The 17,676-nt window shown below is 27.2% G+C and overlaps 1 protein-coding gene across 2 annotated transcripts; it reads left to right on the top strand.

Annotated features, from left to right (window-relative positions):
- Nucleotides 1-2,555: 2,555 nt before the first annotated feature.
- spoon (spoonbill) lies at nt 2,556-16,638 on the top strand. Of its 2 annotated transcripts, none has more exons than XM_065506878.1 (5): nt 2,556-2,747; nt 10,100-11,347; nt 11,430-11,820; nt 11,894-12,027; nt 15,247-16,638. In XM_065506878.1, exons 2-5 carry the CDS (start codon nt 10,121-10,123, stop codon nt 15,304-15,306), a joined length of 1,812 nt encoding a protein of 603 aa, XP_065362950.1. In that variant the 5' UTR covers nt 2,556-2,747; nt 10,100-10,120; the 3' UTR covers nt 15,307-16,638. The 2 variants fall into 2 exon arrangements, with proteins under 2 accessions (XP_065362950.1, XP_065362951.1); XM_065506879.1 differs by lacking the exon at nt 2,556-2,747 and adding an exon at nt 6,142-6,278.
- Nucleotides 16,639-17,676: the final 1,038 nt, after the last annotated feature.

Here is a 17,676-nt window from a genome sequence, read left to right as displayed (position 1 = left end):
ATATAAAATTGTATATATTTAATTTTTTTTTCCCAGATTTTCATTATTTAAACAAACCAATTTAACAGATAGTGATAAATTGATTGAACAATATTATAAAAAATGTTTGTAAAAAGTCCACTTTTCTTTCAAACGCATAATTGCGCAACTTGCCTCAAAAAGAAATTCAGATTTGGAATTTTACATTTATCTCCACTATTTATTAAGCTATTTATTATTATACACGGTTGTCAGATCTTACAACGTTGTCAGAAAAATGTTCAGTAAATGATTAACAGTACGATTGCTTACAACAAAGTTGTACTGTTAATCGGTATCTTGAATTGAGTTATATTTACCATCTATACTTGGCATATATTTATAATAACAAATAATGATGTTTATTTAATGTAATAACGAAGCAATAATTCTAATAAATGGAGACCATTTCCTATTTCTGATAAATTTTTATCTGATAAACGTCAAGATAAAAAATTATCCGGTATAGTCACCATTTATTAGTATTATTTCTTCGTAAGCCCCTGTTTATACCTGATAAATTTTTATCATGATAAACTTCAAAATGGTTGTCAAGATAAAAAATTTAGGTATAGTGTCCATTTATTGGTATTATTGCTTCGTTATGACAAAATTATGAGTGCTTTTACTCAGACAACTTTGTCTTGACAACAAACGTCATTAATTATTATGATAAATATTTGTCAAGTATAGACAGGAGGTTATAACAAAATTGTTAGTGCTTTTGTTCAGTCAACTTTGTCTTTACAACAAACGTAATTAATTGTTATGATAAATATTTGTCAAGTAAGACATGTCATAATAACATAACAAAAATTTGATTTGATAATTTAATGTTCAATAAGAAATATAGAAAAAAATAATAACAATATTTTACATGTTTAAAATAATGTTAAAGGTTTAAAAATTAGTTTTGTTTCAATAAACAATAAAAAACCTTTGTGTCAAAATGAAAATTTGGGTTAGACAAAACACCAAGGTGGCATACAAACCACGGATAATTTAGTGTAATGTTTTTTCAAAGCAAAACATTTATGCTATGTTCACACTTGGGCTTTTAAACGCGTTTAAGCAAAATTTTGATAAGTTAATCAAAGCCGTTCACATTACATTTGAGATGATTAAGTTGACACTAAAATGATTAAGTTGACAAATAAAAAAACAACAAACAAATTTATATTTCTTTAAGGCATTAAATATGGAAATAAATACTTTATTAAAGATATCAGCAAATTATTTTAAACTTTTTAATAATGAAATTGTGAACATTGATGAATTATTTAAGGTTTTTTAAGGAAAAAAAGAAAACTTCTGTCAAAATTTATTTATCGGTACTACACTAAAAGGTGGCCGATGCTACATCATCAGTTTGAGGTATGTTCAGTTGATCCTACGTGATTAATGAAGTGATTAAGATTTATCATGTCAATTTGAAGTGATTAACAAATCATTTAAATGTATGGATAATCATCTCGATTTTGAAGTGATTAGAGCTTAATCACGTTTGAGATGATTAACTCTGCAAATGTGAACATAGTATTAAGTTCGCAACAAATTTTTAGGGTTTTGGATAACGCCGATAAAGTGAGGTAAACCGTCGGAAAGACAAGTAGAAGTTACCCTAGGTCTCCACGTAGCAATATTTATTGCTGCAATTGTCAAATTTGATTGCGTCAATGAAATTTGCGAGTTTAGTGTAAATTTTCTTCTTTCTAAGCAGTTATTGCTTGAGCTTAGCAATAAAAATTGCTACGTGAAGACTTAGGGTTAGTTTCCATTTCTAGTATATTTATACGTTTTTTTAAATCCTATAAAATGTTCTTTAAAAAAAATAATTTTTACTGTTTTAGTTGATAGTAGTTGCATCAGATCTAAATTAAAGCAGCCGCAATATATACCTGATAAATTTTTGTCATAATAAATGTCAAAATGGTTGTCAAGATAAAAAATTATAAGGTTCGTTATGCCACTGTTGTTATTGCTTTTGCTCAGACAAATTTGTCTTGGCAACAAACATCATTTATTTTTTATGATAAATATTTGTCAATTATAAACAGTAACATAAGTTTTGGGCATTTTTATGTTCGTAACTGACAAATTCTATTGCTTATATAAAAATGTTACATGGGGACATGAATTTGTTAGTGTTTGAACATGTATTTCGCAATAAATGTTAAGCTTTGTGGCTGAACATAAGTTGTCAAATTGGATTTTTTTAAATGGTTTATATTTTCAAAAACAAAACATATCAAAGGTAGTTCTGTATTCAATATATATGCTTGATACATTTTTGTCATGATAAACTTTTTATCAGGTATAGTGTCCATTTATAAGTGTTATTGCTTTTTTACGCCCGTCTTGAAAAGATTCAATATTTATAAAATATTAAAATTTTTTTTTATGTTTGGAATATTTTTGACAGTGCAAACACAGAGTTGTTTCTTTAGTAACCGGTGCCTAATCCAAATACCTTGGACCAACTACTTTATCAAATTTTATGTAACTCTGTAATAATAATACAACACTGTGTATATGTGTGCCGGCCATATTGTTATTGTGTGTAGTGAAATAAAAGTCTACTTTTCAATCCACGTGTTTAAAACCACAATTTTTGAAGAAAAACAGTGAAAAATAACAAAAAAATTAAAGAAAAACTATTAAAAATAAAACAAATATTAAATATAAACAAAAATAATAAAGACCTTTGAATTTTTCGTGATTAAATAAAGGTAAGTTGCGGTTTGAAAAAAATCTAAACCCATCAAAACATAACCTAAACATTAAAGATGAAAAAAAAAAATTCGCATAGTTAATCGAATGGAATTATAAAAGAAGAAAATAAAAAAAGTGAAAGGAAGCTAATAAACTAAAAGAAATTTATGAAGATTCCTTTGACGATTATGTAGAATTTCATAATTGTGAAATTATTTCGAGAATTTGTGAAATATTTTTGAAGTACTATGTATTGATTGCTAGCAGGGAAGGAGTTATGAGACTAATTTTTTTCTTTGCAAGGGGGAGGTAGGAGGCATTATATTTTGAGTTGTATAGTATCTTCTTTTGTAGTGTATGATTCGTGTATAGCATAATCAATAGTGCCAACACCTCGTTTTTGCGTTTCTTTTAAATAGAAAGAAATAATATTATTTCTTCTTGATATTAGACATTCTTTTGTGGAAAGTTTACAAATTTATAATTATTATCTCAAAAAGTAGACTTCCCTACTTTTTAAGATTTTGAAATCATTTCAAATTGTTTGAATTTTTATTGAACAAAGTTCATTTTCAGAGTATGTATTTGTTGTTGTTTTTATATAAACATATTTCCAAACTAAAATCATCGTCATAATGGCTTTGGTATACAATCTTCAGATATTGGTGATTGCACAATTTTATATAAATATAATAATTTGTTCGTGTGCCCTGTTTTCTATTTGCCTGAGTGTTATTGTGTGTATTGGTTATTTTCCGGTTGTTTTCTATTTTTTTGGAGAATCAGCTGTGGTTTCAGTTTAGATTTCATTCTAGTGCTTTCGTAGACATTCCTTTTTGTATAGCATAAACTCCTTAAATTGTGTTTTATTTAACAATGCGCATTTGTTTTTGTATTGTAAAAACACATTTTCCACCTTTTTTCATACAACAATAGTCATGTGTTTTTAGTCTATTGTCTTGTTTGTGCATATGTCTACCCTTCTTACGTCTGCCTAATTTTTTTTCCTTCTTTTTTTTTGTTAGTCTGCACATCTGTCCGTCATTTTGTCTGTCTGTCTTTGTGTCTATTTTCTCAGTGCGTTATTTGTTATTTGTAGTGTATTTGATAGTTTTATTTTATGTTTTATTTATTTCTCATTAATTTACATTTTGTTTTGTGTTTATATTTATTGTTTTTTTTTTTTTTTTATTTTGTTTGTTGTTGTATGTTAATCTTAAAGGTAACCTTCAGTTTTGTTTCTCTCTTTTTCGTGGCATTGGCTTAATGTCATGACATTTTTTGAGTGAGTGTACAATATTGAAACTCACTTATTTTGAGTTTTCAAAAAATATAAACATTACAACGTGTTTTTAACTAATGTTTCTTTGTCTGTTTAATTGTTTTCTGTTTAACAAACAATGTGGTTTGTTTTAATATATTTAATACATTTCTGAACACATGGAAATGTGGTATTAGTTTAAAAAAATTGTGAAAAGTAACTAGGGATATTGTTTAAAAAAATATCATTAAAATAAAATTTTTGAATAGTAAAACGTGTTTGTGTATTTAATGTGAGTTTAAGATTTCTTTTCATATGATTTTAGTGTGTTTGAAATAATTTCCTAACTTTTTATATAAAAATTCATATTTTCGTTTATTTTCTCGGCATTTTTTGTTTCACTTCAATTGCAAAAATTGTTCAAAAGAAATGTTTATAAATAAATTATTTGAAATAAATAAATAAATAAATAAATAAATAAAATAAAAAGCTGATAGAAACATGTGATAATGACCTTTTATAACTAAAATCAAATTGAAATCTACAGTGACAAAGACAATAATACAGTATTTTTTTAATGTTTCTACTTAAATAGTGTGAAATTGAACATAATATTAATTGCTAACTTTCATAGCCAATTTCATTAAAATTTAAAAATTTGGTAACGCTGTGAGAGTTCAATTTTAGTTTAACACCACCAAAAGCAATGATCTAAAATAACTAGTCCACCGATCCATGTCTTACACGCAATTCACACGATACCACTTATTTTCAGTTTTCAAAAACAAATCACTTACAATTACATATTATTGTTTATAGGGATTGGTCTCTGATCTTTACAACATTCTGTGTATTTTTTTTATTTTTAATATTGTTTTTTTTTGTTTGAATAAATTTTGCCATTAAATTTACCATTTATTTATCTTTTTTACATATCCGTGCCACTAAATTTGCCATAATTTATCTTTTTTACTTATCACGAGCTAAGGAGCAAAACAACCTCACATCATAACATAAATTGTTTATATTATTTATTCATCATTATCAAACAAACATTAGATTACTGTTGTTTAATTGTTTAGCATTTTATGTGTTTACTGCAAAAATTGAACTTTTAATGGTACATGATAGCTCATAACCTACTGATAAGTGGACCAATTATATTCCGATTCTGATAAAAAGTTATCTCGTTTTATGATGACCAAACTAATTAATACGGTTTGAATTATAAAGAAAAAAAATTAAAAATGTTAAACTGAAATTTTCTTTGCAAATATGAGAGAGACGCAAGATAGAGACAAGGCTTAGTTACGAGATCCCCGCATATTGCTCAAGAAAGCATTATATAACTTATCAACCATAAATGTAAATATTTCATGACAATTTGTGGACTTTAAAAGATATTTTCACATGATAAATTGCTGTAAACCTTTATAATTATTTTACATACTTAATTTAATTTAATACTACGCATATAAACATATAAATTACGTTGTAAATAAAGGCGCTAAAAACGAAAATAAAAATGCAACCACTAGAATTTAAATATTTTCGTCAACATAAAAAAAACTAAATAAAACGCATGATAGTTGTTGCCTGATATACGAGAGAACATCATACATCATGTTAAAGAAAACTAAGAAAAACGAAATAAAAACAAATTTGTATCGTTTTGCAAAACAAAAAAAAAAAAAAACAAAAATAAATTATATTTTCTTTTAGTAAAAGTTTGTTTAACAAATAATTTATAAGATAGTATTCTTTAGTCTTCTTCTCCTTTAGTATGCCGACAACGATTACGAAATATAGTCGCCGTGTACTGTTAAAGAATAAAGAAAAAAATTAAACGATATAATACCTACGAATTACAACATAGAAACGAGTTTATTTTAACATTAATTATATATAACTGAGGCTTTGGAAAAAAAGTTAAAAAATTTTTTTTAACAAAAAAATGTGTTTTCAAGTTTAACAAATAACAAGAAAACTAATGTTGAATTTTATTTAAAACTGTAAACGAAAATAATAATAATATTATATTGAAAATAGTCACAAGTATTTTGTAACGATTTCATAATACGTCGTCAAAGTGTTTTATTTTTTCAAATAACATTTTATACATACTTATACATTGATATATTTTATTTTTTTTTAAGAAAAGTTTATTTTTAACTTGACTTGTATTTGAAAAATTTTCCGCTGTGTGTTGTGTCTTTGCTATTATTTTTCTTCAATAGAGAAGAATAAAAATAAAACATTAATTTGTTTCAAAATAAAGTTTATAATTGTAAGTGAATATTTATTAATAATATTATTTGTTATTTTTTATAATTGCCTTTAATATCAATAATTTAAATTTATACCTGTTTTGTAACAATTGTATTTGCATTTTTGTTAGTGTTTTTTCAAATACATACACACTAAGGCAATCGAATAAAGACTTTCGTTCGGCATGTGTTAATTTTATTAAAATTTCTTGAAAAATCATTTTGAAATTTCAGATCTAAATAGATTTATTCCGCTGGTCTGGTAAAAGGGCTTATGACAACTCCTCTTTTATGTTTTGATTTTTTTTTTTAAATATTTCTCTGTAGCTTCTTTTATATGGCCTATATGTTTGCTTTATTTAATTAAATCGTAGTGTTAAGCAGCAACAGATGTTTTGCTTTTATTTTATATTTTTTTGTTAGTTTGGATGCGAAAAATATTCATTATCGTTCATTTATCTAATAAAAAACTGCGTAAAAAACTTTTCTTTAAATATCTATAAATATCTTAATATGTGTTATAAACGAAAAATGCACAACATTAATTGCTTAGTAATTATTTCGTTGACAAATAGAAAATAGTAATTATTTGAAATATTTATCTAATTATATTTGAGAATCTCTACACATAATTTATGTTGCTGTGTGAATGTTGTGTTTAATATTTTATTTTTGGATGTGTTCCATTTTGGTCATAAGGGAAAATGTAGATTAATGCTAATGATCATATATTTTGTATTAGCACGTGATTCTTTTTTATCGTAGATTTGAAGGTGATTAGATTTTGTTGTTTTTATTTTATATTTACATACATATGTATGTATGTGATTCATTTTAAAATATTTTTGGTATACATACAATTATTGAATTTATTTCAATGTTGGATATCTATTTTGTAATAGACCTATTTTATTAAAATATGCGGAAACAATTTGTGATTCATTCTATTTAAAAACATTTTGCTTCTTTACGTTTTCCAAATTCATTTTATTTTTGGCTAAAGAATGGAATAAGTTTATTTTTATATATATATTTCTTCTTAAATTGTATATAAGTATACATATAGTGATGGTTAAGAAAATAGCACACATTATTTTAATATTTAAATCTACAAAAAAAGAAGAAAAAACAATTATAATTCAGTAACCCAAAACAAAAAGTATGTATTCTACTTGAAACTACTTAAGGTATTTTCAGACAATAATAGTGTGTATAGCTTGAAAACTGTTTGAATATCTACTCAACATAGATAAATACAGTTGTTAAAAACCTAAGTGGGAGATGTATTAGTAAAAAAATCTATGAGAAAACAAAGACATCATTCGTATGTGTGATTTGAGTTTTTTCTAGTTTCCGCTCTATGTATATTTCTCTATGCAACTCAATATCAAAAGAGTTTGTATCATAGTGAAATATACTCAAAACAAATAAGAGTATTACATACAATTATGGACCGAACCTGAAAAAATTTGGTAGAACGATTTATGTTCAATTTCATCACGTTTTTAATTATTATAAGACAATTATGAATGTTCCAAGTTTTTTAAGGCGGACCTTGTATGGGGACTATGGCAGATGATGCCCGATTTTCGGCATACTTTACAGTATAAATTCAGAGTACATAATTAGAACTAATTAATGGAAAATTTTATCAGGATTTCAGCATAATCAACATATTTATGACTGCTCAAACAGTATTCGGTGGGATATTTGTATGGTGGCTAGGTGAAATCATGGACCATTTTTGGCAATTTTTGGAATTAATCAATTCAGTCCTGTCACACATTTCATTCGGAATGGTTTCAATTCCGTAGTTTTTATTCCGATCGATTTCGTTTTAGCTTCTTCAGATTCCGTGTAATTTATTAATTCCAAAAATATTTAAAATTCTATATTTTAATTTGACCGTGTTTTTTATATTAAAGCAAAAGTGAAATTTTTGGTAAAGAAACTGATTCAAAATTTTAGGTAAACAAATAATTACAAAGAAATATCAATCCCACTTTGAAAACTGAAAGTGGTTTCATTCCGAAAGAAATTTTCGTTTTACTTTTTCTCAAGAAGCAAAATACGGCATTAATTCCACTTTCGATCGGAATGGAATTCTGTGACATGCCTGATTATTTTGAACTCTTGAAAAATGTACAATTTTGAATTGAATTGTTTTTAAATATGGGTTTTCAATATTTTGAATTCTTGTTCTCAAATGACAGATACGTCATACGTTTAATAGAACTAACAATCCAAGGATATAAAGTTTGATTACTGTTATCTATCAGCTATATTTACCTCTAAACTACCCTTTTAGCGTAAACCTACCGTTATCGAAACTTAACTACAATTATAGTTAGCGCTAATATACCGTTACCGATTAAATTATTACATCTAAATATCGTTACCTATCTTCTATAAATAATTTGATTTGTTATATTTAGTTTTAAATTAAAACATTTTAATGATGTTTGATTGATAGTAATTCGAATTTTGATGTCAGAGTAATTATTACTTCAGTCTAATTTGTTTATCATCAGTTGTGAAATCATTCAATTTCTATTATTTATTCCTACGGTTTTTATATTTTAGTTAAGGTTGATATTGTTTAATCCAAAATCTGATGAAAAATAAATGTCGAAATTATTTTCTAATAATATTTCCAATGATTAAAATCTTTGTTTAACTTTACAAACCAGTCGTGTTGTTACTGTTAGTTTATTTCTTCAATATTTTTATACTCTTCACCAGTGGTGAATATTCTAGATCGTTATAGATAGTAATAAAGTTGAAAAAGCCATGTCGGCACAGCCGAATATATGTAGTTTTATTGTTTATTTTTTTAGATGACCATTGCAAAAATACGAGAATTATATTAAGAATTATATTAAGTAATTTTAATGAAAATATCTCAATAATATATAACACAATTAAATGAAATATTCTGTATTGTTTTTAAACTTATCACTTGGTTATCATCCAGACAGACTTTACTCCCTATTTTGTTTTACAAAAATCTGCTGTAATACAGTCTTTTTAAGTCTTGAGAATCTACTAAATTATTGTTTTACTAAAGACCTAGGGAAAAGTCATATACTTTCAAATTAAATGATCTCTGTTGCTGAAAAGGTGATTATTTTAAGATTATAATAAACTGTGCCAAACGTATATTCATTTATTATCATTGTGTCGCAAAGTATCTACACAAATTTTCTTAATTTCTAACACACCTGTTTACTACAGCTTTTTGGAATTTGATTTTTGTGTTATTAGTTTTTGTTTTGGTTAGAAACATATAGGCTTATGTTAAATTTGTTTTTGTTTGTTATCAGTAAAAAGTGACATTAATTTCATTTGGAATTTGGAAATTATTTTGATAGTGATAAATAGGTTACCATGTTGACGGACAGTCTATTTGTTTTCACTAAAAAAAGGTCATTATAAATATTGATATGAGTTGGAAGTCTTTTTATTCATACAATTTTTGTGATTTTCCATTTGTTTTCTAACATTTTTGATCATATGTTGTATACATATTTTTATGGTAGTATGTAATTGTTTATATGTTTTTTTCTATTATTCAACGTTTGGTTACGAAAGTTTGCAACAAATATTTAATGATAATTCTTATGTTTTTATATATGTACACAAACATGTGCAAGTATGTACATATATAATATTCTTAGGCAGTTTTTATTTGTAAATTTTAGCTATTGATGAGTCATTGTGAAACCAGGCATACTTTGGCTCTATGTTTTTATGGAAGTTATTATTATTCTTTTGCTTTCTTATTTCATCTTTGTTCACTTTGTTTTTTATTATTCTTTAATGTCTTCGTTTTTCATTTTAGATTCTTCAACATTCAGCGAAAATGGTATCTGGTCGCCCACTTTTGTATTTGTCACTGCCTGGTGTAGCATTTATACTTGGAGTATTTTGGTTTCGGCGTCGAAATAAAAATAGTTTAGATAATGATACGAAAAAGGCAAGTGGCGGCGGCGGCGAGAAGGAACATCTTTCAGCTAATAACAAAAAAGAAGTTAAAGAAGACATAATCACAAAGACCATAGCAAATGGCAGTGTTAAAACAAATGCTGCTGCTCCCCCAACACCAACAAAGTCTATAAACATAAATGGTACGCTACCTAATGATGACGAAAATCGTATATTTGGCAAATCGGCACCTATAAAAATTGTACAAAATGGACGTGGCACATCTCCGGTTAAACAATCGCAACAGCAGGTTGATTCTGAAGTGTTGAAATCGAAGATACAAGATGCTGAACACAAGTTGTTGAGGTCCATCGATGAAGATTTTGAAAATCTTTCATCTCCCGTTGATTTGCCCGACTCCGTTAACAATCGCATGTCATTCTACTCACGTAATGTTGATATTAAAAAGGATAAGCCGGTGGTTATAATGGCCACAACAACTCCTAAAATATCGCCGGAAAATTCATTTTTGGAAAGTAAATATACCAAAGAATGTGAACAAAATAACAACTTTGATGACAGCAAAACATCGGCAAATGGTAATAATGATGGCCCCTCAGCGAAATCACCAACAAACACTATTATCACTGTTAAATCCGAGGAAACAAACAAGAATACTAATGATGACGCTGAAGACACCAAAAAGTCCATTATTGTTAATGACTCGGAAATAGAGGCAACAAATGTTAGTGATAAGCGTAATGTTGATGCCGCTAGTCCTTCGTTAAGTTTGTGCAGTGTACAATCTGGTGATTCTGGCAAGGGTTCAAGTCTACCACGCTCCGAGGCAGCAAGAGCTAAAACCACCTACGAGTTTTTCCTACCGAACAGTTTAGTGGGTCAGTTGTACGGTCGTAAGCGCTCTTATATTAATTTCATTAAAACAAAAACAAATGCAACAGTTGTATTGCGTCAAAAAGTGTACACTGGCAAATTGCGTGTGTGCGCTATCGAAGGTACTGAGGGTGAGATACAAGCTGCATTGGCTATGATACGCCAGCGTTTGCCGGCCAAGCGTTATCCAAATTTAACAATGCAAAAAATACATTTTGCACTTCCACAATCCGTAGTTCCTTTATCAACAGAAAGTCTGCTTAATCTTCAGGTGGGTGTCATACACATATATATTTTATTCTGTATTTAAACATAATTTATGTAACATTTTTCTTTTTGTTTTCATATTTTAGTTAAATTTAATTGAAGGTATCAATAATGATATAGTTGTTAGTGCTATTATTTCGGGTGGTCACTTATTCGTACAACATCCCCTACATCCCACACATCCTTCCTTAGCTGTTTTACAAAAATGTCTCTACGATTCATATACCGCAAACGAAGCACCCTTGCTGCCTGGCATTGAGTTGAGTGCTGTGTGTGTGATGCCCGTCAATGGTGTTTGGTATCGTGTGCAAATTGTTGACGAAGATGCTGAGGAGACAGATAGATGCGTAGTTAAATTTTTAGATTTTGGTGGCTATATGAATGTACATTTCAATGAATTAAGACAAATACGTTCAGATTTCATGAGTGTGCCATTCCAAGCTACCGAATGTATACTCTCGAATGTTGAGCCAATAGGTGAGTAATAAAATAACATTTAATTATAATATTTTATTATATAAAACATTTTATTTTGTTTATTTTCTTACAGATACCTGTTGGTCAGCGGATTCAGCTGATATTTTATCAAAATTAACCAAAGGCATTGTTTTACAAGCACAAGTAGCTGGATACAATTCCCAAAATATACCAGAAATCTATTTGTTTGCTTGCCTAGGCCCTAATGTGAGTATTCTACTCTTTATTTTAAAAAAGAGTTGAAAAATAAAATACTGAAATGCAAAATTCCTACAGAATGTTAGAAAAAAATCCATTATTTATGTATATAAGGATTTGAATTTTGCATGATGATGTATTGAAATAGTTATCCAAAAACGGATAAAACATTGACAAACAAAGCCTTTGAAATAGGCTAGGTTTTTGTGCGATAAAAACCAGTTTAAGGGCCCATCCATCCATTCATCCTTAAAATGAACAAAATTAAAATTCCTAAAGCAAACATTTAATCCTGGAAAAGGATTAAGTGCATGTGTGATTAAGGATAAACAACTTTAATGTGGGTGTGATGAACGTAAGATTGAAGAGACTGATAGCTAGCTTGTGTGCTGGTAATGTATACAATAATATTTATGTATTGAAATTTATTTTTCCCCAAATAAAAACCATTAAACAAATCGAAGAAGTTACTTTTACACTACAAAGGTATATTTTGAAGATGTCTGTTTGGTTTTCCTACAACAGTTTGTAAGGCTGGCTTTATAAAAATAACTTATTTAAGACAAGTTTCTTGAATATATGAGCTATGATGTACTATTTTTTCAAGCTTATAAGAAAATTGTAGATTTAAATATGGTTATTATAAAAATAATAGTGTTCTTTCGCTATCTGGACAAAGGGATAAATTTGTCTTAATTGTTGAAAGAAATTTTATGTTTTAAATGCTTTAAAATTGTGATTTGATGTGATTATTTAAATAATTTTTTTTTTCAAGATTGTGCTTTAATTTAAGATTTTAAAATTATGCAGCAATTGAAAGCCATTTAAGCTTATATTTTTATACTCTTTAGCAAGTTGCAATACATATTACCTTATGTTCACCATGGGTGTTAAGGGTATATATTAGTTTGTCATTCCGTTTGTAATTTCTAAAGTATATATATTATGGATCGTTAAAGATAGAGGAGTCGATCTATCTTTAACGATCCAGATGATCTCTAACATTACCTCTAAAACACAATTTCAGCTCGACTACCGTTACCGCAAAGCTATATTTAACGAAATAAGAGCAACTACTGTTAGCGATATAATCGTTAATGCCACCTATATATGTTTATTTTTAATGTTTGTAAATTACCGCTAAATTGCCGTTACCGAAATAATGCAAACTAGGATCGCCTGGTGGTCAAAATTCGACCACTAATAACGAAATTATACAGTTACTTTTGAGTATACGCAAAAATATTTTTCACGTTTGTATACAAATACACATGTATTTAGATGTGCATAAACATGTTGTTGTTGTTTTTCAAGCAAATTTAAAATGCTTTTTACCACTTTTTTGAAAGAATTTTTTAAAAAAAATTATATTGTGCACATCTAGAGAAAATAACCTTTTAAACCATATATGTTTCATCAATATTGGTGGACAATAACATACTTAAAATTGTACCACAAAAAAACGTGTGGCCTATTTATATATAAGATTAGTCAATCTTGATTTTAACCAATTTTTTTCACCGAAAATTGTTTTCAATCGTTAGCTTAAAGTCTACTTCGGTGAACGATAGTTGGGAAGTTGATTTAATAATTTCCATCTGTTTGTTGAAATTAAAATTTTTGAAAGCGGACATCGGTGAGTTGTGCTATTGGGTGGTTAACATTTAAACGAAACAAACCTATTGGTTTCGATGTAATTGCTATTGAAGCACAGGAAAATCATGGCGAAACTGTCTTTTATATCAAGGAGATTGTCACTTATGTAGTCCGTACTACTTATGCTACACACATCATTTACATATACTTTCTATATTATATCGTTAATGAACTTTTACAAAATGTAGAGAAATATTAAAGGGTTGGAAATGTTGAATTGTTTTACATGGCCAATTGCCAATTCATGTCGTGTTCTTTAAACATGCACAGTCATACGAATACAAATTGTAGCATATATGAACGAATACAAAACACATGTATTTCATGTTCTGTAAGCTGAATGTGGTTGGACTATAGAAAACAATAACACTACTCGACAGCCAAAAATTGCTCCACGTGCAAAACATATTTTTAGTATAATTTTGGCACGGTTTTCACTAAAATCGTATCTTTTAATAGTTTTATCTTAGGAACTTTGAATTTAATTGAAAATGTTAAAAACAGTTATGGGTTTAAAATCTACGAAAATTGAGCTCCTAATTTAGTACCATTTTTTAGTTTAAAATTTAAGGATAATTGCAGGATTTAGCAATTAACTAAAGTTGCAGTTTATTTATTGTCAGTAGTTTTTTAATACTGCAGACACTTGATAATTTTGCGATTAATATTTCAATTCAATTCCTTTCACAATCCTGCAAACATTCTTAAATATTAATGGATGCGTTCGTAAGTGCAGTAAATTTGTGCATCACTGATGCCACGACTTGCAAACTTTTGCAACAGAGAACTAAATGATGCTTTGGTTGCATATGGAGATTTTAAATTCAGAAACAGTTTGAAAAACATTCAGTAATTGAGGTGAAAATAACAAAAAAAAAAAAAAAATTATGAAAACTTCTGGAAATATCTCGAAAATTTGTGTTCAACGTAAAAAAAGTTTTGCACAAGGAGAAAATTGAAAACAGAAACAGTAGAAACAGAATACGAAAATAAAGATTTTGAAATGGTATTGAACTCTAGGCATAGCTGTACTTTTTGAGATTAATAGTTCTACATTATTTGCATGATATCTGCTAACTTAACATGGAAAAGTTTTAAAAATTCAACTGTATCCCAGAGCATACTATTTTCAAAAACAAGTAAAAAAAAATTAATCAATTTCCATTTGATTTCTATTATGTTTAGCCGCCACAATTAACTTATTCCAACCGAATGTACAAAATCGTGCGTTTTTGATTATCCGTTTAAATTCTCCCTGTTCTGTAAACCGATTTCGGGTAACAAAATTCACATAATTTGGCCGGATAAAAAGTCGGATTCTATTTATAGTTTGTAATTTTTATTAAAAAAAATGTTTATCAACAAGTTTGATGGAAAAAAACGAGTTGAATAACAAATGTTTTAGGGAATACTTATATCAAAATAGTGATTTCAATGAAAGTTTTCATCGACCTAAATACTTATTAAAAGCGAGCTTTGCATCATTTCAGTATTAATATTTTACAAATAAAAGTCATACTAAATTTAATCTTGATAAACCTTTTTTTCTATTTACTAAATTTCTATTTACAGAATGTTATATTTATCAATAAGGAACTTGTTGCCAGAAATCTTGCAAAATGGGTAGACTGATTATTCCCTATGGAAATGCCTATAGAAGATGAAACAACAGAGGCTGCCGACAGCAATAATAACAATTGCCATAATAGCAGTCAACATAAAACAAATAGTAGCAACCTTAACTAAATAAGTTCTCAAAGTAATATATAACATATACAAAAAAAAAACATTTTAACAACCTCCTACATCATTGCCTCCCTACTCTCCTTTCTACCTCCCTTCCTTCCTTCCTTTTCCCCTCCAATATTCTACTTGCTCTCAATACCATTCATCCATCCATCCCAAATGTAACTCTTTCTAAAAATCTTTTACACAAAACTATAACAAAATGCAAATCAACAAGAATTAAAAACAATGCACTTATGAAATTGAGAAAGCCATAATATAGAAGAAAACATGAACAAGCAAGCAACAAAATTAAGAATGAAAAAAAAAAATTAAACAAAATTCCCATAAGTGAATGTGAATAAAGAAAGTTGTCACAGCATTATGTTTTCACAGAACAACATTGATGATGAGCACAGGCGCAAAATAACCTAAAATAGAACAATGAAATAATGAATTTGCTTTTAGAAAGCAAATCAAACAAAAATGTGCTAAAAATCAGTCAGTCAAACAGTCAGCTCTTTAAACATAGAGAGAAACCAACAAACAAACAAACAAACAAAAATAATAATAAAGCTTTTATGTAGGCATCTTTTTGTAAATATATATAAACTTAGGTCTAGGATTTAAAAAAGAAAAAAACAAAACAAAATTAATTTAAAAACATGAAACATTACACAAAATATATCATTTCAACTTAACTCATACATGATTTACTCAATTCAACTCAAACACATCCTCCTAAATCCCCCCACCATCCATCATCATCCACACTTTTCCTTTTCAATACTGTTTTATATCCTTTTTTTATTACATTTAAGTGACAAAATAAAACAGTCATTATTTACATACATATATACGTTATTTCCTTTTGTTTTAAATTACATCTATGAACAATATTTAACACAATTATAATTATTAATAAATATTATTATTTTTTTTTATTTTAATTTTAACAACCACAAGTTTTTGTTGTGGTGTGTTTTAATTTAATTGATGATTTAAACAAAAAACAAATATTTATATATTATATTGAAAAGAAAGTAACAAAAATACATACATGTACATAAAACATTTATATATTACATAATATTATTATTATTTTATTTTCTTAATTCTTTTTATTTTATTTTTTTTTTCTTAAAAAAATCTTGTAATTTCAAAAAAGTTTTTAATTGTTATGGAAAAATTACAAAGATAACAAAAATTTCTTATTTTTGAAAAATTACTAAAACAAAAGCATTTTATTTCAATTAAAAAAAACAGATTAGACAAAAAAGCATATATGTTTAAATAATAACTTATAGAAACAGACAGAATACCATATTAGAAAAGAGTTAGAATGTAAAGCTATTGCTTAAAAATGACAAAATTAAGTTGCTGGAAAGCTATTGATAAATAAGATTCAAAATATCATGTATAATTCCTACAAATTTGAATAGTAAATCGATTCGAAACGAAATATTTTCGATTTCCAATGTATTTTTTTTATACAAATTCCAAAATTTTTACTTTCGAATATAATTTTTGAGTAATCTTACCTTAAATTGTTAATTGCGATTTGAAAGAAAACATTTTCGAATTACAATGTGTTTTTCAAATTCGAATATTTTTATTTATGAATAAAATTACAGAGTAACTTTCCACTTTACAAAGTGGTCTCCCTAGATGGGTTATAATAAATTTGTCTGAAAGTTTTATACAAACAAATGCTTAAAGGCTACGTGTCATAGTTAAAAACGAGTTGAATGGAAAATTTTAAAATTTTCAAAATCCCACATAAACAAGGCAAAAAATCATCAAAGAATGGCCAGGAGGTTGGTTTAAAAAAACCTTTTTCTCTCTCCTCCCATTGGATACATATCTGCTTGACAACAAAGCTCACGTCTATAGCAAATATAAAGCTTTTTCGCATCTTCTAACAGGAACAACTCTAATATTTTTCAAGTGCTTTACAATACAATAAAACCATTTTAATTTGTATCAAAACCTCATTGAAATATGAACCATTATTTTTCAAATAAAATCACTAAAGTCTTAAAACAATAAAATTGGTTAAATAACATACAACACACTCTTAAAAAAAATAAAAACAAAAACTGTTATAAAAATGTATTTTTTATTTAAATTTAAAAAGAAAACTGAACATTTCAGATAAAATCAAACTTTTGTTAAATTAAAACAAAATATAATTATATAGACTGTAAAACTGAACTGTAAAACGTTTAAATGCCTGGAATTTAAAAAAAAAGAAAAACAACATTATTTTTAAAGCTT

The sequence above is a fragment of the Calliphora vicina genome, chromosome 4 (genome assembly GCF_958450345.1).
Source record: "Calliphora vicina chromosome 4, idCalVici1.1, whole genome shotgun sequence".
Lineage (NCBI taxonomy): Eukaryota > Metazoa > Arthropoda > Insecta > Diptera > Calliphoridae > Calliphora > Calliphora vicina.
This window is presented reverse-complemented; position numbering and strand designations above follow the sequence as displayed.

Excerpts from the sequence above, each read along its gene's own strand:
- spoon (XM_065506878.1), top strand. The coding sequence starts at position 10,121 with ATGGTATCTGGTCGCCCACTTTTGTATTTGTCACTGCCTGGTGTAGCA. Across the intron at positions 11,348-11,429 it reads AAAGTCTGCTTAATCTTCAG|TTAAATTTAATTGAAGGTAT; the intron begins GTGGGTGTCATA and ends TTCATATTTTAG. Across the intron at positions 12,028-15,246 it reads TTGCTTGCCTAGGCCCTAAT|AATGTTATATTTATCAATAA; the intron begins GTGAGTATTCTA and ends TTCTATTTACAG.